The 27,514-nt window shown below is 39.7% G+C and overlaps 2 protein-coding genes and 1 pseudogene across 2 annotated transcripts in view; 1 reads left to right on the top strand and 2 right to left on the bottom strand.

The window, feature by feature from the left end:
- Positions 1–27,514, bottom strand: part of LOC127194016 (3-alpha-hydroxysteroid dehydrogenase) — a 1,235,587-nt gene that overhangs the window by 130,115 nt on the left and 1,077,958 nt on the right. The window lies entirely within an intron of this gene.
- Positions 528–11,989, bottom strand: LOC127194032 (aldo-keto reductase family 1 member C13). Its single transcript, XM_051151442.1, has 9 exons — positions 11,823–11,989; positions 8,797–8,964; positions 8,273–8,389; positions 6,642–6,719; positions 6,015–6,137; positions 5,265–5,374; positions 4,261–4,426; positions 2,050–2,132; positions 528–784 (listed from the first exon to the last, which is right to left on the bottom strand). Exons 1-9 carry the CDS (start codon positions 11,904–11,906, stop codon positions 742–744), a joined length of 972 nt encoding a protein of 323 aa, XP_051007399.1. The 5' UTR covers positions 11,907–11,989; the 3' UTR covers positions 528–741.
- Positions 15,723–22,480, top strand: LOC127193560 (solute carrier family 23 member 2-like; annotated as a pseudogene).

The following is a 27,514-nucleotide window of genomic DNA, read 5'->3' as shown; positions in this document are numbered from 1 at the left end:
TATATGCATATGTCTATATAGGTATATACTGTAAGTATATATATGGAAAAAACCCAACCTTGACATCATTTCTAGGTAGCACTATGATCAACTCCCTCCTCCTGAAGTGCCCATCCTCACTTTTAATGCTCCTACTAGGCTGGATCTCATGTCACCTCTTTAGCCTAACCTACCTCAGGAATACCTCAGTCTCCAATTCCAAGACTCTAGTTCTAAGCTGCTGTTGAAAGCCCAGGCAATGTTGTTGGTCAAGCTTACCATGTGTGCCTCACCTTCTAGACCAAGAATCATGGAGTGTATGCAGTGTTTTCTTATGGAACCATGGGCTAGAGGACCACTGACACATAAACAACTACTAACAGTCATTCCCTGGTCTGAAACACCACCTATCCCAAGCCTGAAATGTTTATAAGATGGGAATGGTCATCTCCAAACACCACTCACAGACTACCCACCAACACCAGTTTTGTGTCATAATTGACCCAACAAACAAACAAAAAACAAACAAACAAACCAGGGAAATATCTTTTAAGGAGAAAATGTTATATTTATTTCAAAGCATCATGAAAATTAAATTCCTTTTCTTTGAGACCATTAGCAGGAGCTTCAGTTTAATGTGAGTTGCTAGGCAACCCAACTGAGCAGAGATGACATGTCTACCCAACAGCATTTGAATCGAGTCACCAGCATCACTGTCCATGTACAGAGACATCAGTAGGAAGTCATGACTACGTTCCCGTGTTAATATTCCTCAGAAAACGGATACTCTGGATGGCCAGCAAAACTAAAATAGGAAATGAAAACAAACACATGCTGTATGATCTGTTTCCCCAATGTAAAGATGTGACATCTAGGAAGCCATCATCAAGTGAAAGCTAATCATTCCGTTCCCTGATTTGTTGCAGAATCACAGTCTTACAATCATTTACAATGATTTATAAGAAATGCTTTTACAATTTCATTTATAAATTTTTAACATTATCTCCCTTCGCCTAGAACAGAAAAGACAAAATAAAAACAGTGCTCATAAATATTCATCTCCCTCAACTTCATCTATGCATCAGCGAAGGAAGAGCTAATCATCCTTTCCAATTTTAGTATCCAACAAAAGGAGAAAAGCGTCATGTCATCTTTAGTTAAGGTAACTCTAGACATTGAGCAACACAAAAATATGTTAACATGCATCAGTTATGCCTACAACTTTCACTTCCATTTAACTATGAGTAATTCATTAATTATTCATTCATTGCCCATCATATGCAGTGTATTATGTTTGATGAGTTAGGAAAAGAATTTCATTTTAAAAATGGACATCATTGTCCAAGGAGCTAATGGTACAATTTGTAGAATTCTATATATATAAAACAATCCAGAATATGCAGTGATAAAAATTATTAATCGTTAAAATGTGACAAGAAATATTTATTACTTATATCAGTGACTCAATCACGGAATGATATCTCTTCCTTTGTCTTCATTCTGCGTTATACTAACAAAAATATTAATAATGATAATATATATAATTGTATATTGCAAATTTTCTAATCTTCATTCAAACATCATATTTATATCTGCTGAGAATGAAAATATTCACAAGCAGAAAATAGATGATAGATAGATAGATAGATAGATAGATAGATAGATAGTAGATAGATTGATGATAATAGAAATAATAGCTATAGATGAATATGCACACATGTACACATATGTACATAAACATTCTTTGTTGTCATCAATTATAACCTGAATCAACTATCAAATTTTGTACCCATAAGAACAAAAAGAGAAACAAAATCTTTGGAAGGCTATTAATGCTGTTAAGCTTTTTTCTGAAAGTTCTTTTCTTATTTTCAAACATGGCTTTCAAAACCTTTTCTGCATTTTATGCTGACACATCCACATTACAGAAACTGAGAAACAAATGCTGTATTATCTCCATTGGAAACTTGCGACAGACAGACAGACAGACAGACAGACAGAGCATCTAGTTTCTAGGCCATAATGAGTAGAAGAGGAAGGAAGTGACTTGGACTGAAACAAATTACTTACAACTCAGCTGAAAGATACCGAAAATTTCTGTTTAGGCCATCTAGGGTTTTCATGTCCTCAGGAGACAACTGAAAATCAAACACCTGCCAGAAAAGCACAAAGGTTTTAGCATTTGAATGAACTATATTTTATGTCTCAAAGGCAATGTAAGTAGTATGTTCCTAAAGTGGATGAGCATTCCTTACCAAAACATTCATAGTTAATAAACACCAGGTAAAAATGAAAGAAAGTGCTTTTGAGAATATTAACAGCACACAACACTACAGGCATGAGGTACTCTCAAGGGTGGCTGGTGAAGAAGGGCCTAGTTGACATCACCCAAAGACTATGACACGTAGTTTCCAAGAAAGGTAGAGCAGAATTTGGAAATATATTATACAAATTGGTGATTTGCATGGGGAGTTAGACTTCTGTAATCCACCAATAAATAATTAAAATATAAACAATGTTTTTCAACATTAGGTAAACCAAGACTTATCCAAATTCACATAGGACAAAAGAGCTGGCTTTTAAAAAGATTTAATTAAATTTGAGACATTTTAACTCTTAAAGGGTTTTCATTGACTGCTCACATCTTAAAACATATGCAGTGTTAAGTCCTTTGGTAGCTTAAAAGTATGGAAATAGAGAAAGATGGAAGGAGGGACAGGGAAATTTGGCAACAGCTTAACAACTGATAAACCTAGTAAGAAGCATAATGAGGTGGTGGGAGAGAGTAACTAAAAAAATTCAACAGAGGGATTGGAAAGATGGCTCAGAGGTTAAGAGCACTGGCTGCTTTTCCAATTCCCAGCAACCACATGGTGGCTCACAACCATCTGTAATGAGATTTGGTGCCCTCTTCTGGTGTGCAGGTGTACATGCAGGCAGAACACTGTATACGTAGTAAATAAATAAATCTTAAAAAAATAATTGAACAGGAAAAAGAACTCAGATGTAATTACTCTGAATAAGTAATTAAAGTATTATATATTATATATACATATATAATCTGGTTCTATATTTCACAATGTATAAAAACTACATTTTAGAGAATACTTTAGGGGGAAGAAGCACAACATTTTGGTAAAATACTGAAGTAGACTCCTTTGTCTCACAAGTGAACTGATGTGATGCTCAATCACATAGTAAAAGTCTGAAGACTGTACTAGATCCCCTGTGTTCATGAAACAAAAAATGAAGAGAATGCAAACAAGCAAAGTTTGAAAAAAAGTAATTCAGCAAACACTTCTGAATTTACATAACAATGACTACTAAAACTATGTAAATTCAGAGACTGATTATACTGCACGTATTTTGGTCTGTAAAGTGTTTTGATCTGTGGAAGTGCTTCTACACTTTCACCCATGGAGGGGATGTCTCCTTCCTGTTCCTTGGATCGCAGCTGCTGTGTAACTTGCACTGGACACTGTAACTCTACAGACTCATTGATGCATCAGCTCTGTGCTTGTCATAAATACTTCCCACTGTCTTGTTTCAGGGATAAGTTCAGGGGTAAAACCTGAGAAATTTGTCAATTGTATGAAACCTATATGGAACTGAGGAAAAGCTCAGTTTTCTGAGCTTGAGGGGCCACATAATCCTGAAAATATGTACCTTAAGTTCTTTGAAAATATGTGAAGTGCCTCAGTGTAGACAGATAATTTTCACTGAGTTCAGGTTAAAGGAAGACAAATTTTTAAATCAAAGAACACTAACATAAATAAATGTTCTTTATATTAAACTTCTACTTAAGTATGATTTCTTTTGTACTATAGTAAAGTATACTTACTTGAATATTTTTAATTTAACCAAGATAAATGAGTACAGCAGGAGCATTCAAGTAACTGGTGTGTGTGTGTGTGTGTGTGTGTGTGTGTGTGTGTGTTTATTAGGATATTTGAGCATGAAGGAAATTAAACATAAAACCACAGAAATTTCTAGAATCAAAATTACTCCATTCAGGCCCTCATTTCAGAAAATAAAGAATTCCATGGGATACACAGTACTTGGCTGACAATGCAAACCAAATTCTATATTGTCTCCAACACTAAATTTCAAGTCACACTGCTATTTATGTTGTAAACAAAACATTTATAAATGCATTTGAAAACTCATGTGCACAGCAAATGCTAGAAATATGGGCTTGATCCAAAAATGTTCTGAGAAATTTGCAAGAAGCAAGCATATGGAAGATACTATGCAAGACCCTTAAGGACCAGAGCTCATCACCTGCAAATTCTCTTTCATCTCGTTCTCTTTGAAGCTCTGGGCCAGGGCCACGACCCCACGCTGAATCAGGTACCGCAGTGCAATTAGGGCAGGGCTTCGCTTGTTCTTTTTGGCCACACCACAAAGAACTGGATCATTCAATAGAACTGGAGAGTTCTGGTCCACCCTAAATGGATCACGAAGTGAGAAATGAGATCATGAAGTCAATGCTTTTGTTTAGCTATGGTGCTTCAAAACACAGTAGAGGGCCCATTCTAGACTGGGTGTGATGGCCATGGATAATTGTTAACTCAAGAAAAACATAGAATCACCTGGAAGATGTGTCTCTGGGATGCCTATGAAAGATTATTTTTTTATGAAAATTGATGTGGGAAGACCCATTTTAATTATGGGTGGAAACGTTTGCCTGAGCAGGGGATTCTGGCCTGTGTAAATAGAGAAAGTAATCTGAGCATCACTTTTCATTCTCAGTCTCTGCTTTTTTACTGTAATGAGAAGTGACCACCAGCTTCAAGCTCCATAAACCTTGACTTCTCTCCCATTGTGGTCTGTACTCTTGAAATGGGAGCTGTATGAAGCTCCTTCTCCCAGAAGTTGCTTTTGTCAGAGCATTTTATCAGAAGAATAGGAAAAGGAACCAAGATAGTGCTTCACTGGGTTCTTCTAGAGGAAGGTCCCCCTCTCCCTGAGACCTGAGTGCTCCAATGCTAACTGACTCTCCCTGAGACCTGAGTGCTCCAGTGCTAACTGACTCTCCCTGAGACCTGAGTGCTCCAATGCTAACTGACTCTCCCTGAGACCTGAGTGCTCCAATGCTAACTGACTCTCCCTGAGACCTGAGTGCTCCAATGCTAACTGACTCTCCCTGAGACCTGAGTGCTCCAATGCTAACTGACTCTCCCTGAGACCTGAGTGCTCCAATGCTAACTGACTCTCCTTGAGACCGGAGTGCTCCAATGCTAACTTCCTGTCTTGCTTCAGGTTTATTCTTTTTATCTTATTACCATTCTTTATAGCGCTGGGTTCCCAGAGCACCATAAGCAACAAGAAAAATGTCTTTTGATTTGCAGTAATCCAGTAGCTTACTCTGGTTCAAATAAAGATGACATTCAACCTATGATGGAATAATGATAGAAGGATATTAGACTTTATGAAATGCTCATATTATGATAAATAAAACTGCTTGAAGTCTATAAAGTAGAATAAGAAAACCATATGCAATACTATACTTGAATTAAAAGATGAAACTGTTCCTTTTTTTTTTTTTTAAGTACAAAAGAACTAATTTGATTCAGTGGGTAAAGATGCCAGCTTGTACATGTAATAAAATCATGAGGAAAGACCATAATAAGATGGTGAGAAGCATAAACTCCACACAAGGCCTGACCACTAAACAAATTTTATTTTAACTCAATCTTCCAATAAACTATCTTGTGTCTGTTCATGATTCTTATTTCAGGGGGGAGTTCACTTTCCTGTGCCCTCACCTTCAGCCTGATGGATGAACTCTAAATCCCACATTCTCTCTCACTTGGGCACTCTAGTGTGTCCCCCTTCGTACCAATTCTTTCATAGTCCAAGGTTAAATTTAGAACCTTCCATGTGTTTTGAAATAGTGATATTGCTCTTAGAATCCTCCCCCCCCCCACACACACACACACAAAATTAAAATCACCTGGGCAGAGAGCAACTCAATGGATATCAACATCAGAAGTGAGGGAAAGCCTGAGAGATGGGGATGAATGAGGCCTCACCTGGTTGCACACAGGTTTGTACTTAAGTCCTGGCTTATTTAGGATTCTCTCTAGCTGCTTGTGGTTAAAGTTGGACACCCCAATGGACTTGGCCAATCCTGCATCCTTACACTTCTCCAACTCCTGGTGATGAGAAAGGGGTTATGAAGGGTCATACTTACAAATGACTAACTACAATGATATAAACAGAATACGGAGCAGTTACAGGAAAAATTGCCTGGAGCTAGACATATGGTTCACTGGAAGAACACCTGCCAGTGTGCATAAGACCCTAAATTTGGACACAGGAAAAAAAGTAAAAAATAAAATAAAAGGCAGAATGGGGTGTATTGGATTTAAATACAAAGAAGTCAAGATAATGATGGTAATAAAGAGGAAGGTGTCAGCCAAAGAGGAATTTCTGTAACATCACTAGAAAATCGAGGTTATTACTACATAAGGTGTCAGAATACTCATATGTCTCCTGTCCCGAGTCCTTCATTTTCTTCCCTTGCACTTTAGTAGTGCACTCTCCCCTTTCTACTCCAGCAAACATGTATGTGTGCAAATAAATTTCTGTACCCAAGGGGAAGTAAGCTGATTCTCCCTCGTTCTGCTTGCATTATTGTCCTCCTGAAAAATACTCACCTCCCACGTGTCACAGAAGTCCACAGTGTCCAACAGATTTTTCCCGTGTTCATCTACTGGAAAATCACTATCCCCTGCCTGGAAGAGAAGCAGTTGTGAAAAACATCTCACAAAGAGATGTAGCTTGTCTGTAACAGTGCGTTTAAGACGATCTTGGAGGAGCTGCAGAGATAGTTCAATGATTAAGCACTGGCTGCTCTTTCAAGAGACCCCGGTTTAATTCCCAGAACCCACATAGTGGGTCACGACTATCTGTAATTTCAGTCCCAAGGAACCCAATGACCTCTTCTGGCTTCCACAGGCACCATCCATGCACATAGTGCACGGACACACACACACACACAAAACACCCGTACACATTCAACAAAAAAAAAAAAAATGTATTTTAAAAAGAATGACCTGGAAATAAGAAAGTAAGCAATCATAGCTGAGTGAGGCATCATTCTGTATACTGTGTTTACACAGTGATATGCTTGTAGAGTTGTAAAAATTGTCTTTTCGAGCCTAGCTTGCTGTATTCTCTTATATTAATTGTGTGAGTGGTTAAATATTTCTTTTGTGTAATAATTTTTACTTTTTAAATTATAATTACATCATTTCCTTTCTTCTCTTTCCTCTAATCCCTCCATTGCTCTGTCTCTCAAATTCATGATATCTCTTTCTTTAGTTGTTGTAACACATGCACACTCACAGACACACACAAACACATACACACACACACACATACTTACATATATATCGTATGGCATATATAATTACTATGGTTAAATAATATTTCTAAGCAACTAAATGAGACTTCATGGTTGACATGCATTTATTTGTCTACTCTTTCTTTTGGAAAGAAGAATATATTTCATGTTCACTGGGAAACCTGGTCATTGCATGTCCTTGACCTCCAGCAAGAATTATATCAACCCTGATGCAGCATCTGTAATGAGCACGAGGACCCACGGACCAGCATGTGAGCAGCATCAGTGATGAGCATGAGGACCCACGGACCAGCATGTGAGCAGCATCAGTGATGAGCACGAGGACCCACGGACCAGCATGTGAGCAGCATCAGTGATGAGCACGAGGACCCACGGACCAGCATGTGAGCAGCATCAGTGATGAGCACGAGGACCCATGGACCAGCATGTGAGCAGCATCAGTAATGAGCACGAGGACCCACGGACCAGCATGTGAGCCAAGGACGGCCAGTCAAGACTGCATGGAGGATTGATTTCGGCAGGAAAATGTTGAGAGAAGCTATAAAGTGTTAACGACCTTGACAATGAAACTGTCTTGAGGCCATCTTTGCCACCAAGAGAGAAGACAGGGGCAAGACCCACGCAAACATCTAGCAGCACAGATATAAAAGATGTGTAAATACAAGTTTTTCTGGACGTTGCTTCCAATCTGTGACTCTGCACACTGCTTGAACACCTCATACCATCATCCAATAAACTTTTTGTGGAACCCACTCAGAAGTTTAGTAACATATAAATGAACTTTATATGAAATGATAATAAAAAGTTATCTCAACTATCCATAAAAATGCTATCCATGCCACCATGCAAAGGTATGTACATAAAAATGCTCTCCATGCTGCCATGCAATGGTATGTACATTTGACAATGCAAATCACCCACCTGCATTGGCACTGGGTAATGCATGATGTAAAGATCAACATAGTCCAGTTGAAGTCTTTTCAGTGACTTTTCCAAAGCAGGCCGGACCAACTCTGGCCGAAAGCAAGTGCACCAGAGCTAAGGATGTTGAAGAACGGAAGTTGTGCTGGATTAGTAGATTACCCAAATATGCATATTCATTTACTCTAATGGTGAAATAGTTTTTGTACTTGAAGGAAAGTTATAGTCATTCTCTTTAACCCAGAATTTACTTTACTCTTACTTAATGATGTGAACCCGGCTATAGTTTGTAGGTTATTGTTAGCTCATTTATTGAACAATAAAAAAAATACTCGATAAATAAAATACATACTCTAATATGTCCAATAACTAAATTATCTTTTCATAGATTTTTAATCTGCTATTACTTTCCTTTACCCATTTATGCAACTGACACCTTTAGCCAACTTGTGATCCAGTAAAATTTTCACTTCCTTACATTATTTTTCAATAATTTGCACACTTGCATACTATAAAAATTATACCTTTGTGGTGATGAACATGTCTTCTCTCTTTACGACCCCAGCTTTAATCTTGCTTTGCACGGCCTGTCCTATCTCCTCTTCTACTTGGTATACAAAAGCAGTGTCAATATGGCGGTACCCAGCACCTATAGCTAGGTTTGCAGCCTCCAGTGATTTGCTCTTGGCAACCTAGAGGAGGAACCAAAAGAGGTATTTAGAGATGCATCTTCTGAGAGCTGGCTCAGAGTGAGCCTAGATAGAAGGTTATTAGACTGGAAGGAATTTTGTCTTTCAAAGTCATCTTCAGTCCACGTGCTAGGCAAGAGCCTGGTCCCCTAATCCTTGGATTCCCACTTTCTATTCTATAAAATACAATGAAATCTCCAGAAATATTGTAGATGTCATGGAAAACTATCTTCACAGAATCAGTGTCTACCTATATTTTGGCCCACATTTGGAGTAATGGGCCAAAATCTACTTTTTCAGAGTCTTAATTAACAGCAAGACTTTCCCATCCAAGAACCACTTGATATCTGTGCAGTCCTGGTTACTTACTGGCACGGATGGGTGCCAAGCTCACCCTGGGTTCAGTGGTTTGCTAGAAAGTCAGGGTGACTCAGCAATATGAACACAAGGAAGTCTTCACAGGACAGACACTCCTCTTTGCCCTGAGCTAAGACACTATCACAAAGGGATAAGAAAGCAAAGATTGCAGACACCAAGCAAGGCCAGGTTAATAACAGAAACTTGGACAGAGAACAATGCCTTGTGTTAGTCTTTTCACATTTCCATTCTCTTTGTCTCACAGACCTAAATACAGACAGAGAAAAGAAAATCCTCCCAAAGAATATATCCTTCTTGAAAGTAGATTACCTATGTTACATTGGAGATTATCATTTGGGGTGCCAGCCCCTTCAACCAAAGAATATTTGTTTTTAAAAACATGACTAGAATAAAATCTAAAATTTTTTCCTTGACTGCCAGATTTGGATAATGATATGACTGGTTTTTTTTTCTTTTGTTTTTTATTAATGGTATAGGGTGTAAGCTACAGAAATGTCTCACTCAGTACAGTGCTTGCAAACAGCTATGAGAGTCTTAGTTCAGACTCCCAACTCTCATGTAAAAGCAGACTATGGCATGGTAGCCTGCACATGTAATCCTAATGCTTGAGGAGGCAGAGGCAGGGTCTGAACTACTGACTCAGTGAGACACCCTACCTTACAAAAATAAATGAGAGAAACAGAGGAAGACTTTGACCTCCAGCATCCACACACACGGTGCACAGACACATACACAACAATACAACACACACAAAGGCTTTAAAAAGGGGGTTGTCTTTTCTGATTATTTTAAGAATTTATACAATCATTTATTTCACTGTGAAACACAATAACTAAAATTCAGGCTTCTACCACTTTTTCTGGATACTAGCCCAGACACAGCTAAGAATAAGGCCACTCTGTGAGTTACCAATACTGACCTGTTCCTGGTTTTTGTTTGTTTGGGGATTTTTGTTTGCTTGCTTGTTTTACTTTTTGCTTGTTTTTTGCATGGGCAACTTTGCAAACAAAGCGAATCCTATACATAACTCCAGATTTCTCTGGGTATATACATATATTCAGATTGGATATATGCATAAATCTAACAGGAAGGAAATGTACAAAACTGAAGTTAAGGGAAGTGGTCCTTTGTCACACAACTAAAAGGTCTCAGGAGGACTACAAAATAGGAAACCCTCCAGGTGAGCAAATAGTCCACCTGATATTTTCAGTTCTGAGGGCCACCGTGTTCTAAATCCAACACATGTCAGCGAAGACCAACAATTCGCACTTATCTTTACCAAGTCCTCCTTCTCCCCATCATAATTATGTACTATAACTTCCAGCGAGTTTTCCATAGCTGAGGATTAGCCCTTACTCAGCTCTGGGAGAACACTCACTGTGCGATGCTGAAGGCTAGAAGGCTACCCCAAAACAAAACCTGAGTATTCCTCAGATGCCTGTTTCATGCATTCATCTCCAGCAGTGGTTCTCAGCCTTCCTAATGCTTGTGATCCTTTAATACATTTCCTCATACTATGGTGGCCCCAATCACAAATTATTTTAGGAGCTACTTCATAATTGTAATTTTGCCTATGTTATGAATCATAATGAAATGGTCATTTGACACCACCACCACCCACCCACACCCACCCCCGGCAAAGGGATTATGACTCACAGATTGAGAGCCACTGGAAGACACCCTGAGTTACCATGCTGATTTCCCTGTATCTTGCCTTTTTAAAAGGAAAAACAATGGTGTTGTTTGTTGTCTATACAAACAGAGGAGCCCCCTCTTACACTGCCACCAAGAAAGCTGATGGGCAATCTGTGACTTTCTTCTTTTCTACCAAGCTCAGAAACATAGCTGTAAGGAAAAGCACAGTGCCCAGAATTGTTAGGTTGTGAGTCTGTCCCTTTAAGCCTGGAGCTGGCAGCCTGAAGATTCATGCCAAGCTCACTCTTAGAGCTGACAGGGCCCAAATCCACAAGAAAAGGCGCAGTCACATCCTGACAAGCCCACATTCCCTAGGTGACAGCAAGAATAACTGGGAAAATGAACAAACATTCTCCCTGTCCCTGAAGTCCCTGACTGAGCCATAGCAAATGTCCCAGTGCCACTGAGGCACGTACCCTGTGGCTCCCTCATACACTACACTAACACCCACCCTCAAAGAAAATGTTTGAAGAGTTAGCCCTTCCCCCATGCCTCCCTGCTGGCTCAACAAGGGGGAGGGGTGAGGGGGATCTTTTCCCCAGAGTGGTGCAAACATGATTATAGACCCTGTTCTTCTGTCTACAGCCTGGCCCAGCCTATCTAGGGAGCCAGCTCTGTCTTCTGCCCACAGCCACCAACTGCTGCAACTGCTGTAGAGTCTATTTGACAGGAATAATCAACAAGTATGGAAACAATCAGGCCCTGACACGCAGTGCGAGATTAACTCTCTGCTCTCTTGTCCGCAGAATAGCTCTAGCCTGGAGACACTAAGCATCTTGCATTCATACCTCATTTGGCTTATAGGTGCCAAAGCCCAGGGCAGGAATAAAGTGGCCATCGTTCAGTTTGACACACTGCTGTTTGGAACTCATTGCCTTCCACTTCCTTGGCTAAGAGCTTCCTGATTCTTCTGCTGCTGTGAAGGAGAAATCTGTGCACTTCGTATATCAACTTCCTGTCAAATGGTTAACAAGCGGCACTCCCTTTCCGGCTAATGATTCCAACTCTCCGGCTAATTTTTAACTACCTCTAATGCCTAGCTAATGATTAAAAATGCTACTGCCTGACTAATGGTTAAACAATTCTATTGTGTGCCTACTGACACTGCCTGCCTAAAGGACAACCCACAGAAGGGAGGAGACAGAAAAGTTAAAGCAATATTCCACATGTAAAAAGAGAAGCCACTCATTTTCATATAAAGGAAGAATTTTAAGTAAAGTATTATATAACTAGAAAGTATTTGTTTTCTGTAATTTCTCATATATTAAATCTCATATTACATATTATTAGAGAAGAGACTGATTGAATAACTAAAATATTGCAGACACTTAGTTTCGTTTGGTCATTATGAAGTCTTTACTTGATCATGTGTCACTGGAAATAATGAGCGATCGCACACCAGATGAACATAGTGAAAGAACAAAGAAGCCACAATTGAGCACTTAAAATTCTTTGACACTCAAAATATGAACAACAATTAAAATTGAAAAGGTTAATCTTTTTTGAAATTTCTCACTGCAATTTTTTCCCTGTATTTTTCTATTGTCATTGTCACAAGTGCAATCCTGAAATTCATACAGTAAAAGGGACAGCACAGAATAGTGCTCAGTGGTTGATAAACAATTGGAAGCTATTGGTTATTACTTTTGCAGCATGCAAGGAGACTCGGACATTATTATAGCACTTATTTCTTAGGTAGGTTTTGTTAAATACTTGTGTGCATATGCTGGGTGAGCTGGAAGAACGTGACCAATTATTTGGGCATGTGGTAACCATCATTCATATGGAACCGAGCTTTTTAGATGTGTGCTGGGATACAAACTCTTGACTTCACAGCAACCACTCTTCACCACTGGGCCATCTCTCCAGTCCCTGAGTTTTAGACAACTATAAATAAGATGTTAAAAATGCAGATCAATGTTTTATAGTTTATGGCCTCATTCAACATTCATAAAAGAGCTAAATTAAAAAATAATCAAATTACTACAGGGTTTAGAGTGGGAAAATAAATTTAAAGTATTGATGAGATAGATTTTTATTTGATTAAACTTAGAATGTATGGATTTTTACTAAAGCAGAACATATGAGACTAGAATATATGATAATTTCTAATGTAATGTGGTCAAACCATGTGCATTATATACCATGTAAGGCTGAAATTTATAAAACACCATTCTTTTTAAAAATAGTTATAGTGATTAATAACTTTTCTGTGTGTTTTTCAATATTCTAGAATTAATGTCTATCATTTTGGAGTCTTAAAATTTGTCTACCAAGAAATATAAAAAGGGGCTGAAGAGATGAGTTGGCTCTTAAGAGAATCAGCTCCTTTGCCAGAGGAACAAGGTTTGATTCCAGCAACCATTTGGCAGTTCACAAAGTTCTTAAACTCCAGGAGACCTGATGCCTTCTTCTGCGTTCCATGGCACTGCATGTATGTGGCTGACAGACCACAGGCAGGCAAAACACCTATGCACATAAAAATAAATAGCACCCTAAAAGAAGTAGAAAAGAGTATCTGTTATATTTCATTTGTGCCTAGAGACTGTGGTGCAGCATATGTGCGAGATGATCAATGTGAGTGAGGGAAGGGGCCTGCAGTTCATTACATCATCAATGTGAGTGAGGGAAGGGGCCTGCAGTTCATTACATCATCAATGTGAGTGAATGAAGGAGCCTGCAGTTCATTACATCATCAATGTGAGTGAGGGAAGGAGCCTGCAGTTCATTACATCATCAATGTGAGTGAGTGAAGGGGCCTGCAGTTCATTACATCATCAATGTGAGTGAGTGAAGGGGCCTGCAGTTCATTCTATTGATTTCTTGGTAATGTTGCATCTGTTTACATGTTGGGCTTCTTCCACTTGCCTCATTCATGAAAACCTTTTTTTAATGATATACCTTTTTATTGTCTGGGGGGGGGGGGCGAGAGAGAGAGAGAGACAGAGACAGAGACAGAGACAGAGACAGAGACAGAGAGAGAGACAGAGAGAGAGAGAGAACGTATGCTTTACCGAAGAAGGTAATGTGGATATTCCCCTAGAGAAGCCAATCTTAAATGTCACTACGAAGAGCCACAAACTCCCACATAACTCTGCGCTACCAATTACAATGTGGTATGAAAGGGAAGAGCTTCAGCGAGAAAAGAATCAAATAATGAAAACTGAAGAGCATCTGTCCAGGCGAGACACTGAGGTTTCGGTGGTACTTTCTCTCCTGTGGGAGCATGCGTGATGTCTCACTCGTACCCATCCTCTCTCTTCCACCTGCTCCTAGGGTGAGAAGGCCGGGACTACAATTAGAGGCTGAAGCTGAAGGTCCCGCAGGGTCTGCCTCTTCCACTGCGCGCTACCGCCTAGCTAATCTCAAGCCCATCCTTGTGGTCTCAGGGATTCCTTTACTTAGGAACCTTAAGGATTCTGTTTCTTCTCTGTACCTTCTCAATGATTGCTTGTGCTATTTTCATATTTACACAAGAAGAAAAAGAAAATAACCATGACCCCTCAGCACAGTTGCTACATGGACGGTGTTTTCACAAGGCCGTCTGCCTGTTTATTAAGGAGGTGCTGCAGATGTGCTGGAAAACACGTTCTCTCGGGATTCTCACAGTTCAAGTGTAAAACAGCACAGGCTTAGACCTGAACGCCAGCAGGGAAGGTGGCCAACAGTTCTGGTGAAATGAATATTTTTCAAGAAAAGTGTCAACAGGCTTTCTAAAGTATCAAATACGTAGTGAGAAAAAAAAAACACACACACACACACAACGAACTCCAGGTTAACCTCCAAATTTTAGTGAGGCCAACAAATGAAGGACCAGGCTGTGGAGATGAGAATAGAGCAGATCTTCTCAGGAAGATGATGAGTTAATTTTACACACATTACATTTGAGTTTCCTGGTAGCCAACAGAGTGCCTACAGTTACAGTTTTGCAGGTAAGCCTAGAGCTGTGCCAAGGACACATAGTTAGATTCTGTTGGAAAATAATTTCCAATTTAGAAGCCCTGAAATTTAAGAGTGTGGAAAATGAGCGGGTTAGTATGCAAGTTATTGAAATCCTATGACTGAGTTGGTGAAGGAAATTTTAAAAGAAACAGACTAGAATAAAAACTGAGAGATACAGTTACTTTGATACAAGCAAATATATGAGGATGTTGGTACCATACTTTTGCCACATTTGCAATAAGCAACAGTGTGTCTTTTCTTAACATAACTCACATGATGACCTCAACAAGCCCTAGTTGCTTATGGTTGTTCCTTACTGTGTGTGCTCGCCTGGCAGCAGATGGAATGAGAGGGTGGGAACACCATTCTTTAGTTACAATCATAAACTTTAAACGGCATTTTATAAACTAGGGGCAAATTAGAGGCTGTAGCTTCTGGCCTAGATCCCAGCTTATGTAACATATCCTCAGACCAATGGTGACCAAGCTACTCACTGTGTGGCAATGAGTCCTTCCTCCACCCACATGGGCCAATACAGAAAACAAAGCCACAAGGCTTAAAAATACCACAAGAGCCAAGGTCACATCCTGCATTGTTTCTCTTTGAGTCCCACCAACTGGTCTAGAAATCTAGACAATCTTTCCACACAGATTGGAAATGTACATTCCATTAAATTGCACAATTACAACTTTTAAAAATGTACCGAGCAGCATAATGGCATTCCTCCCTGAACTAGAACCAGACAAATGACGCACAGCTGTACACAGAGGTGGGCAGCTGTGGGTGAGAACAGCGGAATTCAACAGCAGAAAAGTGAAACCTCGGCATCCACAGAATGGGCCAAAGCACTGCTACAGATGGAAGTACAGAGTACACTTGCTCTAAACAAATACTTGGCCAGGAATCTACATCTGCCTTTTCCATTATTGTTATTTTGTTTCTTCCCTTTTGGATTTGTTATTTATTTGCTTGCTTTGTCTTTGTAGCGCTGGACATCAGTTCCATAGCTTTGCACCCCTTGGGTGGATTCTCTGCCACTTACCAACACTCGAGGCTAGCAGAGAGGAGTGTACAGCAGCTCCAGCCATGAACCAGCCCCAAAATCTGATGGATAATTCATCTTAAGAAAAGACTGAGTGCCAGTCAATGATCCATTGTAAAGTGGTGGCAGCTAGAAGCTATCTGAGGTTCCACCCCTAGGCAGCCAACATCACAAGGAAAGCAGACAAGAATAGCAGGCGTATTGTGCACACTACGTCTGTGAGTATTGCATGCACCAGTCAAATTCACACCCTGTCCAATTACATGCTGCTGATGTGAGTCCCACTGAAGAAAGCTATGATGCTTGCTCCTGCTTTTCCTATGGAAGATGAGGGGTTGCACAGTAGGCAAATATGAAGAGGAAGCCAAAACAACTCAATTTTTTACTCTCCCGGTAGTGATCAATGGTGGGGGCTCACCCAGTGATGATTAGGACAATGAAGACACTGAGTTCAAGGCAACCAACATGATGGAGAACAGCATCTGACAGAAGTGTTCTCTGGTAGAGAACCCGGACAGCACTGGGAGTCTGGAAGTCCTGAAGTCAGATACAATTTAACTGCTAATGTTTTTGTGTATTTTTCTGGGGTTGCAGTACTACCTGATATGTTTCGGTGGCATGATTGTGGTGCCCTTTCTGCTGGCTGGTACCATGTGTCTGGGATATGACCAGTGGGCCACCAGCCAGCTCATCCGGACCAAGTCTGTGCACAACATTTGGATGCAAGTTAGCCTTGTTTCAGGACAGTGCTTTTGCATACTGGGCCCTGCTTGAACCATCCTGTCTTTAGATTAACTGGAAACCTAACACTTCGGTTGCCAATGGAGCTGTTGTACACAGATACATGCTATCTCCACATCTGATGGATCCAGGGCGCTATCGTCGTGTTCCCATTCATAAAAGTGGTCAGCTGCCTCCTTGGCCTTCGTGGGTCTCCGTGGAGCTACAAGGTTGTGTAACAGATTGAGGTTCAGCCTCTGTTGTGTAACAGGTTCCTCTGAGATAGAAACACTCCACCCCGAAAGAGAAGCTCTGTAAGCAGGAAGTAAACAACTAAAATTAGCATCAGGAAGTCCCCAAAACTGACCAGACTCATTAGGTCCCTCCTTGCCACAGTAATTAATAAATACTGAGAGTCTCTATGAAACCAGAGAACAGGACTGCCAAGAAGACTCTCATACAAACTGAGGAGAAAGAAAGAAAGAAAGAAAGAAAGAAAGAAAGAAAGAAAGAAAGAAAGAAAGAAAGAAAGAAAGAAAGAAAGAAAGAAAGAAAGAGAAAGACTCTCAGAGGAGAAAAGCCACAGAAAAGACCCTAAGACCAGATAAGTGAAACAGAAACTATCTGAACTGCCTAGAAAAGGTTTAGACCAGAGTCACTTGGAAAGGACACTTTGCAGCCTGTTGAGTTTTCTGCAGGCTGTGCAATGCGCTGTATGGTCCAGACTTCCCAGCTTTGTGAGCTGCCATAGGTATTCTCAGTGCCATTGTAGCCAGTACTGTTGAGTCCATTGGCGATTACTATGCCTATACCAGGCTCTCTTGCACCCTATCACCTCCTGTCCATGCAACAAACAGGAGTAGCATTTTCCTGAAGGATCTTTCTTGTATTCTCCACAGCATTTCTGATACTGGGAATGAATGACTCTACCTCCTCCAGTCCTAGTCCTGGAATTTTGGGAATTACAAAGGTTGGCAGCTGCTGAGTGATCCAGTGTGGTGCAGCACTCATGCTGGCCTTGGGCATGATTGGCAGGTCAGTGCTGTCTTCACATCCCTCCCAGATCCTGTGCTCAGCGTCTCTTCTGCAAACTCTTTGGAATGATCAAAGTTGCTGGCCTAACCAACCTGCAGTTCATTGACTTGAATTCCTCCTAGAACCTATTTGTACTTGGAATTTCTTTCTTCTCTGGGCTTGTTCTCCCAAGTTACCTCAGACAAAACCCCCTAGGCACAGGTATAACATATGAAATCATGTGTTGATTTCCCTTCTCACATCTATGATGTTTGTAGGAGGGCATGTGGCTTTTATTTCAGACAACACCATCTCAAGTACCCCAGTGGAAAGAAAAATCAGGAAATGGAAGAAGGGTGTGAGAAAAAAAAGTCTATTGATGGAATGGAATCCTATGATTTCTGGCACAAATATTATTTTTTAAATGCAGATGTTTCAGATATCTCTTTATTGGCCCAACTTCTGCAGGTTAACATGGAAAGGCTCTTGAAAGAATGAGAACAATGGGAGTTCAGAGAAAAAACTCCCAGACCACAGTGTAGCCTTTGCTGTGCCCTGTGGCTTGGCCACAGTGAATCATGTGTTTGCGGTTCCTTACTGAGTAACAGGAAGACATGCTTGTCCATCCTCATTGTTCTCTTTACCTCAGAGTTAAGAGGTATTGAACATCACTATTCTGTTGTGGATAATGACTATGAAAAAAAAAGAAGAAGATTGGATGCAGCCACCAGCATATAATCTCAATACTGCAGATGCTTAGATAGGAGGACACCTGGAGCTGGCTGGCCACTCAGTATGGCCTAATTTGCAGGCTCCAGGCCAATGAGAGATGATTAAAGGAAGGTGGGTGGTACTTCTAGTTGACTGTGTTTATGTTTATGTCTTCCTCGGGATGTGAGAGACTTTCTACTATTTACTCACAGAATAATGAGCTGGCTAGTGGCCCACTGGTCATATCCCAGACACATGGTACCAGCCAGCAGAAAGGGCACCACAGTCATGCCACTGAAACATATCAGGTAGTACTGCAACCCCAGAAAAACACACAAAGTCTTAGTAGACAGGTTGACCTCTAGTTCCCACATGCATGTATGTATAATCTATTCTTCATTGTCATATGCATAAGCAGAGCAATTGCAGCAGAAGTCAGTGCAAATATCGAGCTTGAAAACTTCCTCAGCTACTATTGGGAGCTAATTACTAGAAAAATCAAAATGTGTTATTTACTCACTGGACTGGGTGATTTACATCACATGTGATGGCCTTCCCAGCATCCATTCATTCCTTGGGTATTTCTACACTGGTGAAAGAAGCCATTCCCAGTGCAGAGGGAAATTAGCAAAAGTGAATCATGAGTTTTCTATTCCAGGAAGTCCTTCAGTACCAAAGGGTCACTAGTTAATTATTGTCCTCAAGGCCTTCAAATAGATATGCATTCAATGGTTTTACTACAAGTATCTATTATCAGAACTCAAAAGTATTGATATGATGGTTTTGCAGTGAAAGGACACTATAAAGTCAAAGGGAAAAAGAGATATATAGCCATAAAATATTGCATAGGTGAGATACAAGCCACCAAGTCCTTTTCTGAGGTCATCAAAACAATGTGCTTCATCCTCCACAGCATCTGAGAATGCTAAATGTCTGCAGAGAAATGTCAGTAGGGAATCAGTGCTCAGGATTCTGTTGACACTAACCATGTGGTCACTGTGTGCATAACATCCACCAAAACCCCAGACTCCATGGGGAAGGCAAGTATTCAGTGTAAAAGTCTGCTCTTTTAAATTTTTAATTTTGTATTTTAAATTTTTTTCATGCTGTATGTTTTGATCGTATTCTTTCCCCTCCCGCTCCTCCCTGTCCACTTAGTACTCTCTCTTCCTGTATCTCTATCTCTCTCCAAAACAAAACAACAAACAAAAATCCCACAGGGAAAAAACAAAACAAACACACTTTTTTTTCTAAAAATAAATAATATAAAAAAGTCAAAATATATACATGTACACACACACACATGAAACACAAAAACAATAACAAGAACAACAAAACATGGCATCCATATGGAGTCCATTTTGCTTTGCCCAACATCACCTGGGCGTAGAGACTGCCCTGGAGTGTGGTTAATGTACCAAGTGACACCCACCATGTATCAATTGCAGATAGCTTTTTGGTTTGGGGTAGAACTTTGTGTCCATTTCCTCTTCACAGTGCTGAGATTGCATCTTGTTTCAACCTATTCAGGTCTTTTACATGCAGTCACAGTCTCTGTGAGTTCATATGTGTAACAGTCTTGTTGTATATGGGGACGCTTTTCTTGAATTCATGAGCCATCTATGGCTCTTACAATCTTTCTGCTTTCTTTTCCACTTAGATCCCTGAGCCTTGAGGGGAGGAAGCTGATAAAGACATCGTATTTGGGGATGAATGATTCAGGGTCCTTCACTCTCGGTACATGTGGATCAATGACCTTAACGTAAGACCAGATAAAGTAAGAAGTGTGCTTGAAATCATTGGCAGAGGAAAGAACTTTCAGTACGACACCATTAGCATAGGCATTAAGAACAATTAATAAATGATACCTCATGAAGATAAATGTTTTATACAGCAAGGGACACTGTCATTCAAAAAAGTGGCAGCCTACAGAATGGAAAACCATCTTTAACAAGTAGCATCTGATACAGGGTTAAACTCTAAATTATATAAAGAACAACAACAACACAAACATCAAGAAAACAAATAACTCCATTTAAAATGGGGTATATCACTAAACAGACAGTTCTCTTATTCACTGCTGGTAGGAGTTTGAACTGATGTAGCTCCTATGGAAATCAGTTTAGCGGTTCCTCAAAAGGCTGAAAATCATCGATATACCCCAGGATATAGCCATTACACTCCCGGACACATAGCTAAAGGACTCTGCGTAATTACTACCGAGATACTTGCTCATCCATGTTCATTGCTTGTCTATTTATAATAGCTAGAAATTAAAAACAGTCTAGCTGTTCATCAACTAATAGGTGGATAACAAAAATGTGATACATTTACACAATAAGATATTATTCAACTGCTAAGAAAAATGAAACCATAAAATTTCCAGATAAATGGATGAAAGCAGAAACAATGATCCTGAAGTAATAAAGAACCAAAAAGACAAATATGACGTTTCCCTTATACATGGATGTTAGCTTTTAAGTTTGTTTGGGTTTTTTTGTTTGTTTGTTTTTTTGTTTTTACATGACTCATCCCAAACAACCACAGACGTTAGGTAGCTAATAAGAGGCTGGGAGAAGAAGAAGATCTCCCAAGAAAGGGGAAATAGAATATACTTGTTTTATGAAAACATAAAAGGGAAAGTAGACTCTGGGGATTAAATAGGGAGAGGGATGGGAGGTGGGGTAAAGGAGGAAATATGGGGAAGAAACCCAACCCTAAATGCCTTTTCAAAAGCCATGCTCTCCTAGATGCTCCTTAAAGTATACACATGTACGAGAAGAATTTACATGAGGTCAAGACAGGGAGGAGACAATACCCCACGTAGACACCATATGCTGCCAAGTTAAACCTCCAGCTTGGTGAGTTGTTGGCCAAAGGGGTCCATAGACACCCCAAAGATCACAGGTTATTGCCAAAGCATTGGTTACTTTCACTAACCTGATGGTAGAATCCTTTAGCTGAAGACACAACTTATTTATGTCCACCTACATGGAGAAATAAAACTGGTGTCCAACTAGATGCTTTACTGCTGCTGACTGGAACGTACTTTCCACACTACCAGGGGGAAAAGTTACCATCAAGTTCAAAAGCTACAAACCCTATAACCTACTCCAAAACCCTGCCTGCAAAATATGCAAATATGCAGCGCAGTAGTGGCACACATATTATGAAAGTAACCAGCCACATTTTAAAAATAGATTGAAGGCTAATTCTGTGAGATGGAATCCATAAATGACACTATCGCAACCAAGGACCTGAGACTCTGTAGGTCATGAATGATAGAGGAAAACCAGATGATATCCTTCTAAAGGGACGTAGCAATAAAATGACTCCTAAGGACATTTTGACCTTAGCCCAGAGAAACTTCTTCAGGTAGACCTTAATTAACAAAAACCTATATTAAAAAATTATTTCTGGCACAATAATCTTTTTTTTTTAATAGGGTGCTATTGCCTGGGCAGCACAGTAAAGCTGAACCTGGGGTGGGGGACACTGGTGAGCTGGTTCTGAGGGTATGACCATGGGAGAACTGGCCCTGCCACTTGTTCGTTGTGTAAGGGAAAGATGTGCCCCCCCCCTTCAATCCTCACTGCTTACAGCAGGAAGGAGAGCTGCCTCTGAGGTCATGAGAGCAGGAGAGCCGGCCCTGCTTCTCACTCATTACAGCACTTGGGAGACTCTGCACTTCTCTTGGGTGCACGATAGAGCTGGCAGGTTGCAGGTTGGCTAGCCCCGAGGGCATGAGAGTGAAAGAGTTGGCCCTGTCCCTTGCTGGCTGAAGCATGGGTTGAACCAAGCCTGGGCAGTGCTAAAGAGCTCACCCTGGTGGTGTGGGTGTGGGAAAGCTGGAGAGCTAACCAGCGCAGCTATGAGCTCCTGGCACACCCCAACATTTACGCCATCTATGGACTGCTAGAGCACATGACGGAGCTGGTCCACAGATCCAAAGCTGCAGGATCTCCGTGGCACAGGTTATCCAAGAGGAGTCGCAGTGAGGATCCTAATCAGAGTTGAATCATGTCGCCATCATGCATTCAGCACCCCACTCCCACTGTAAACTAAATAAAGATAGAGAAATTCTTTTACACTGGTCTATAGAATATAAATTTAATACAAATGTTAAACAAGATATAGTGATGCTTCCTGGGCTCTCTTATGAAAGTATTCTAAGATGAGTAGCAACCCAAACAGTCGTCCGCTACTAGTGAGTCGTCATTGTGACAGAAAAAATACAGAACTTTTTGGTGGAGATAGAAACATTGTGTGCCTTGATTGGGTTATATTGTGGGTAACATGGGATACTAATGTATCAAAAAAAAAATCTACAACAAAGATACATAACTTCTGGCAGAGTAAAGTTTATTTGAAAATAGTTAGACTGTGTGGATAATATGGAAATAGGTTGAGATAAAATAAATAGAACGTTTGTAGATCCATGTTTATTGTTGCTCCATTAATAAGAGCAAGGAAATAAAACCAGCCTAGAAGTCCAACAGATGAACAGATAATGAGGTTGTGTACATAGAAACAATAGAATGTTATTCAGGTGAAAAGAAAGAGAAAATGTAGCAGAAAATAGATGGACATGGAAAGTGCAACATGAAGCGAGGTGACCCAAACACAGGGGGAGCATGGCCTACAGTATATTCATGTACATTCGTAATCAGATTAAGTATGGGTAAAGTCTAATAATTTAGAAAGGAGGCCAAGATACAGCAATGTTAGGTGATGAGAAAGAATGTAGACAGAACACATGAGTTAAGAAGGGGGATATAAAGTTAAATATTTTTGTTTAAACCCAATCATAGAGGTAGGTTTTTTTCCATGATGGATATGTGAATCCCACACATCTGTGTATCAGTGTAGCAAGAACTACTTTTACATTCCAGAAGAACCCAACAAGTGGGTCACCAGGCCTGGGAAAGCTGTTGGAATGGATATGTAGCTTTCTTTTAAATGTTAAAATAAAGATTTGCATAGACTTTCTTTTTCTATGGGCATCCCCTTTGGAACACTCTTCAGCCTTCTAAAGTCCATGTGGGATTCAGATCCTCAACCACTATAATAGATGTGGTGCTTTACTTATCTTGGGACTTGACTCAGGTGATTCTCAATGTTAAGGGCTGTTTCTTATGTTGGAGTTCTGTCGTGTGTGTGTGTGCGTGTGTGTGTGTGTGTGTGTGTGTGTGTGTGTGTGTGTGTGTGTGTTTCAAAAAATAAAGATAAAAATGAAAAGACCCAGATCTAAACTTCTCAATATACATTCAAATGAATCAAAGTCAACCTGCACTAGAGTTACTGATATTTATTTGGACTCTATGCAAAAGAATGAAGTTTGGAAAAAATGTTCATCAAAAATAAATGGCAAAAAATGTGGAATGCAACAGTCATAGGGGAGGGGAATAATGGGAAAATGGGGGGGGAGGAATGGGAGGATACAAGGGATGGGGTAAACATTGAGATGTAACAAGAATAAATTAATAAAAAAAAATAAAAAAAATGTGGAATGCATATACAATAGAAAGTCAGCCGTATAGAAAAATAAAATTGTATCATTTTCAAGAAAATAGAAGAAACTCAAAATTATTTTCCTTTCATATTTTCTTCTCTGGATGTTAGAGTTTTGTTCTCTAAAGTCTTTAATTCATTGGAAGACAACTTTTGTATATGCTATGATGGAAAGTTCCAACTTCATCATTGTGTTTGTAGAGATGAAGGTTTTTCCTGCAGTATTTTCAGAGCAATCATTCTTTCCTCGTTGAGTGGTATTGGCGCCATTGCCAAGAAATGGAATAGCACATGTGTGAGGGTTTATTTCTACATTTTTCCATTCAACTCCATAGATATATGCATCCCTATTACACACTTATGCTGCCAGTTTGTGGTAAATTTTGAAATGAAGAAGATGGCGCACCACCAGGTAACCTCTTCAAATTCACCAAGTCCTTTTGGGTTTCTAACTTTCTCTGTGCCAGTCATAATGAGTCTACCTCCTCCTGTTGGAACATCTTCAGTTATGTGATAAAATGTGAACCTGCTCTGTAGAAATAAGTCAGGCTATCCAGACTCAGAAAGAAAGAAACGTTATTTTGGATTTACTGAGTTAACAGGGCAGGGGAGAAGATGTCATAAGGCTAAAAGATGATTAGATAAAAGGAAAGAAAGTCAAACAGTGGAGAGGAGGGAAAAATTAATTTAGGATAACAGGAGTAGGTACCATATGCATTCAACAAATATTCATTTCTGCAACTATGATTTACATTCTGTGAAATTGTTACACACTAATAAAAAATATTCAACTTCAGAAAAATATGTACATTAACTGATGTTGCAAATCATATCTGAATTTCTTCATTTTCTAAGACTAAATATTGAATCTTCTACATTTACTATATTCTTGCTTATTTTCTTTATTTTCATATTTTCCACTGATTTGGAACTATACAAATGAGGTTACTTTGAACTTTGTCATACAAATATCTCTTTAGTCCCTATTTGAAATATTTTCAAAATACCAAAATACTTAGATAGACAATGGTCTCATGTGGTATTTACTATTTAGCCTTCTGAGAAAAGTTAGTTTTTCTCCACAAAGGCATCATCTTTTAAACATTTAAATGATTTAATCATGAAATGAAGATGGAACACTGAACCAGAACAGTAATATTGGCACCAGATTTCTTCAGGCTAGCCAGGACAACTCTCAAGTTAAAGCCCAAGGATTATTTATTTCAGTCATTTCCATTTAATGTGTTCTAACTACAGATTATTTTTATAATCCAAACTGAAGATGCCAAACCAAACTTAAAGGGGGTTGCTGATACTGTATAGGTCAGATCCATGACATGTACAATGTTTGTCTCAAAGTGTCCTCCAAGAGCCCTTGGTCAGGAGTGGGTTATGCCCACCACCCAGCCTTAGGGAAAGAAGAAAGGAAAACCATTCCCCACTTGTCCCTTCTGGATGATGTGTCTGATGAGATGCTCTCTATTCATCGGATGCTTAGGTTTTCTTCTTGTTCTCCTTCCTGCTGTATAAGAATAAACTCAATCACAACAAAGGGCACAGTTATCATGGATCACTACCATTACAGAACAGACTCCATCTCACTCCCAACATCTGTCCACACAGATTCTAGTCATCTGAAACTTTCCCTAAGTCGCCTTTATTTGGGTACAGATATAATGATCACAAATTTTATCTCATTATGATTTTGTTTCTCTTTTTCATAGTTTTTTTTATTGTCTAACACTGATAAGTTGGACAGTCTCTTCTAAAACGAAACCTGTTAAGCCTTTGCAAGCAAACAAGTTGGCACGTTGACATTTTTGGAATTGTGTTAATAAGGATCTTTCATATTCTTGTATTGATCGCTCATTAGATACACGATTTGTGGATATTGTATCCATGCTGTGAAATGTCATTTGACTCCGAGGATAGTCTTCTTTGGTGTGGCAAAAGGTTTTTGATTGATTGTTTCTATACTTGCAAACATTTTTGATTACTTAATAATTTCATATGCTTATATAATTAATTTTAATAAGTTTTATGCTCCATTCCTACATCTCACTTTCTTCCCTCATCCTTTAAAAACTTTCTTCCCAACAGCCACCCCCTTCTACTTTTGTAGTTTCCTTAGTGTGTGGTCCACTGAGTTTATTTGCAATCTCTTGCCTCAGCATGGGTAGGAGTTTACTGGAGCAAGGATGAGTTTCCAGCAGCTACACCAACAGAGAAAGTGACAGTCTTTTGCCCAAGAACCATTAGTTGCCAATAGATAACAATTATGCCACCTGTGCAGGAAAGCACATCTTGCCAATCAGGTCATTACTGGAGATTGCAAGATTGAAGATGGCACTGGCCACTCCCCCTGCCCCAGGAACCTACACAACAGCTTTTGAAGACATGAAAGCTAGCCAGCAGGGGGAAAGCTTCTATCTCAACTTCAGCTTGATTTCTTTATGTTCTGTGACCTAATTGTGTAACACATTGAGTAATGTAGTCTTACTACTGAGTGCTGGTGGGCAGCCAAGAGCAATGGCTACCATATGTATTATTTTGAGAGTTTCCAGAACCTCCCTGAAAGCTACTCACAGAATGATATTTCCCCTTTGTTGTAGTAACTTTTAAGTTTTGATAATGCTAAATTTGTCTGTGTGGAAGGCCGATGAGATAGTTTGGTATTTAATAGCATTTGTTGCTCCTGCAGAAATACTCAGCTCTATTCTGAGCACCCCACAAAGTGGCTCACCACTGCCCCATCTCCAGTTCTGAGGTATATGACACCATCTTCTGCTTTCCATGGGCACCAGGCATGCACATTCACAGACATGCATGCAGACAAAACATTCATGCACACAAAAAAATCTATTTTTTTTCCACTTGCACTGCCTATTTTCAGTGTTCTAACTAGGAAATCACAGTCAAATTGAGTTTCACTCTGGTTTTTTTCTTATGTTTTCTTTCATGAGTGTTGAAGATTTTGTTTTTACACTTAGGTCTTTAATCCATCTAAAGATATTTTTGTATAAACTGTGAGACAGCTTGAAGCTCACTGTTTTATATGTCGATGTCAAGTTTGCCCATTTTCTGAAAGATGATTCCTTCCTCACAGGATGGTGTTGGTACCACTGTCTGAAAGATTATTCCATCCTCACAGGGTGGTGTTGGTACCACTGTCAAGCTTAATACCACATAAATAAGGGTATTTTTCTAGATATTTTCAATTTATTCCTCAAAACTATATGTTTCTATTACACTGTCACACTATTCTGATTGCTGCTACCTTGGGGTAAATTTGGACAGAAGTGGGAGTGCTATTGTGCAATTCCTTTTCACATTGGTTGAGGCTACTGTGGCTTTGTGCCTCCTCCATATGAATAATAGGATAGGTTTTCCTGTTTTGAGAAGTAAAAGCATTAGTAATGTGATGAAAATTGATATTAGTCTATAGAAATAAGCAAAGTAATCCAGACTCAAGCAGAGTCAGATATTACTGCCATACATGGACTCCATGGGGCAAAGGACTCGTGAGCATTCAAGGCAGAC

This window comes from Acomys russatus, chromosome 9 (assembly GCF_903995435.1).
Source record: "Acomys russatus chromosome 9, mAcoRus1.1, whole genome shotgun sequence".
NCBI classification, from domain to species: Eukaryota; Metazoa; Chordata; class Mammalia; order Rodentia; family Muridae; genus Acomys; species Acomys russatus.
This window is presented reverse-complemented; position numbering and strand designations above follow the sequence as displayed.

Coding starts and splice junctions, on each gene's coding strand:
- LOC127194032 (XM_051151442.1), bottom strand. CDS start 11,906: ATGAGTTCCAAACAGCAGTGTGTCAAACTGAACGATGGCCACTTTATT. Junction 6,138..6,641: donor ACTTCTGTGACACGTGGGAG/GTGAGTATTTTT, acceptor TCTCATCACCAG/GAGTTGGAGAAGTGTAAGGA. Junction 4,427..5,264: donor ACCCAGCGCTATAAAGAATG/GTAATAAGATAA, acceptor TGATCCATTTAG/GGTGGACCAGAACTCTCCAG.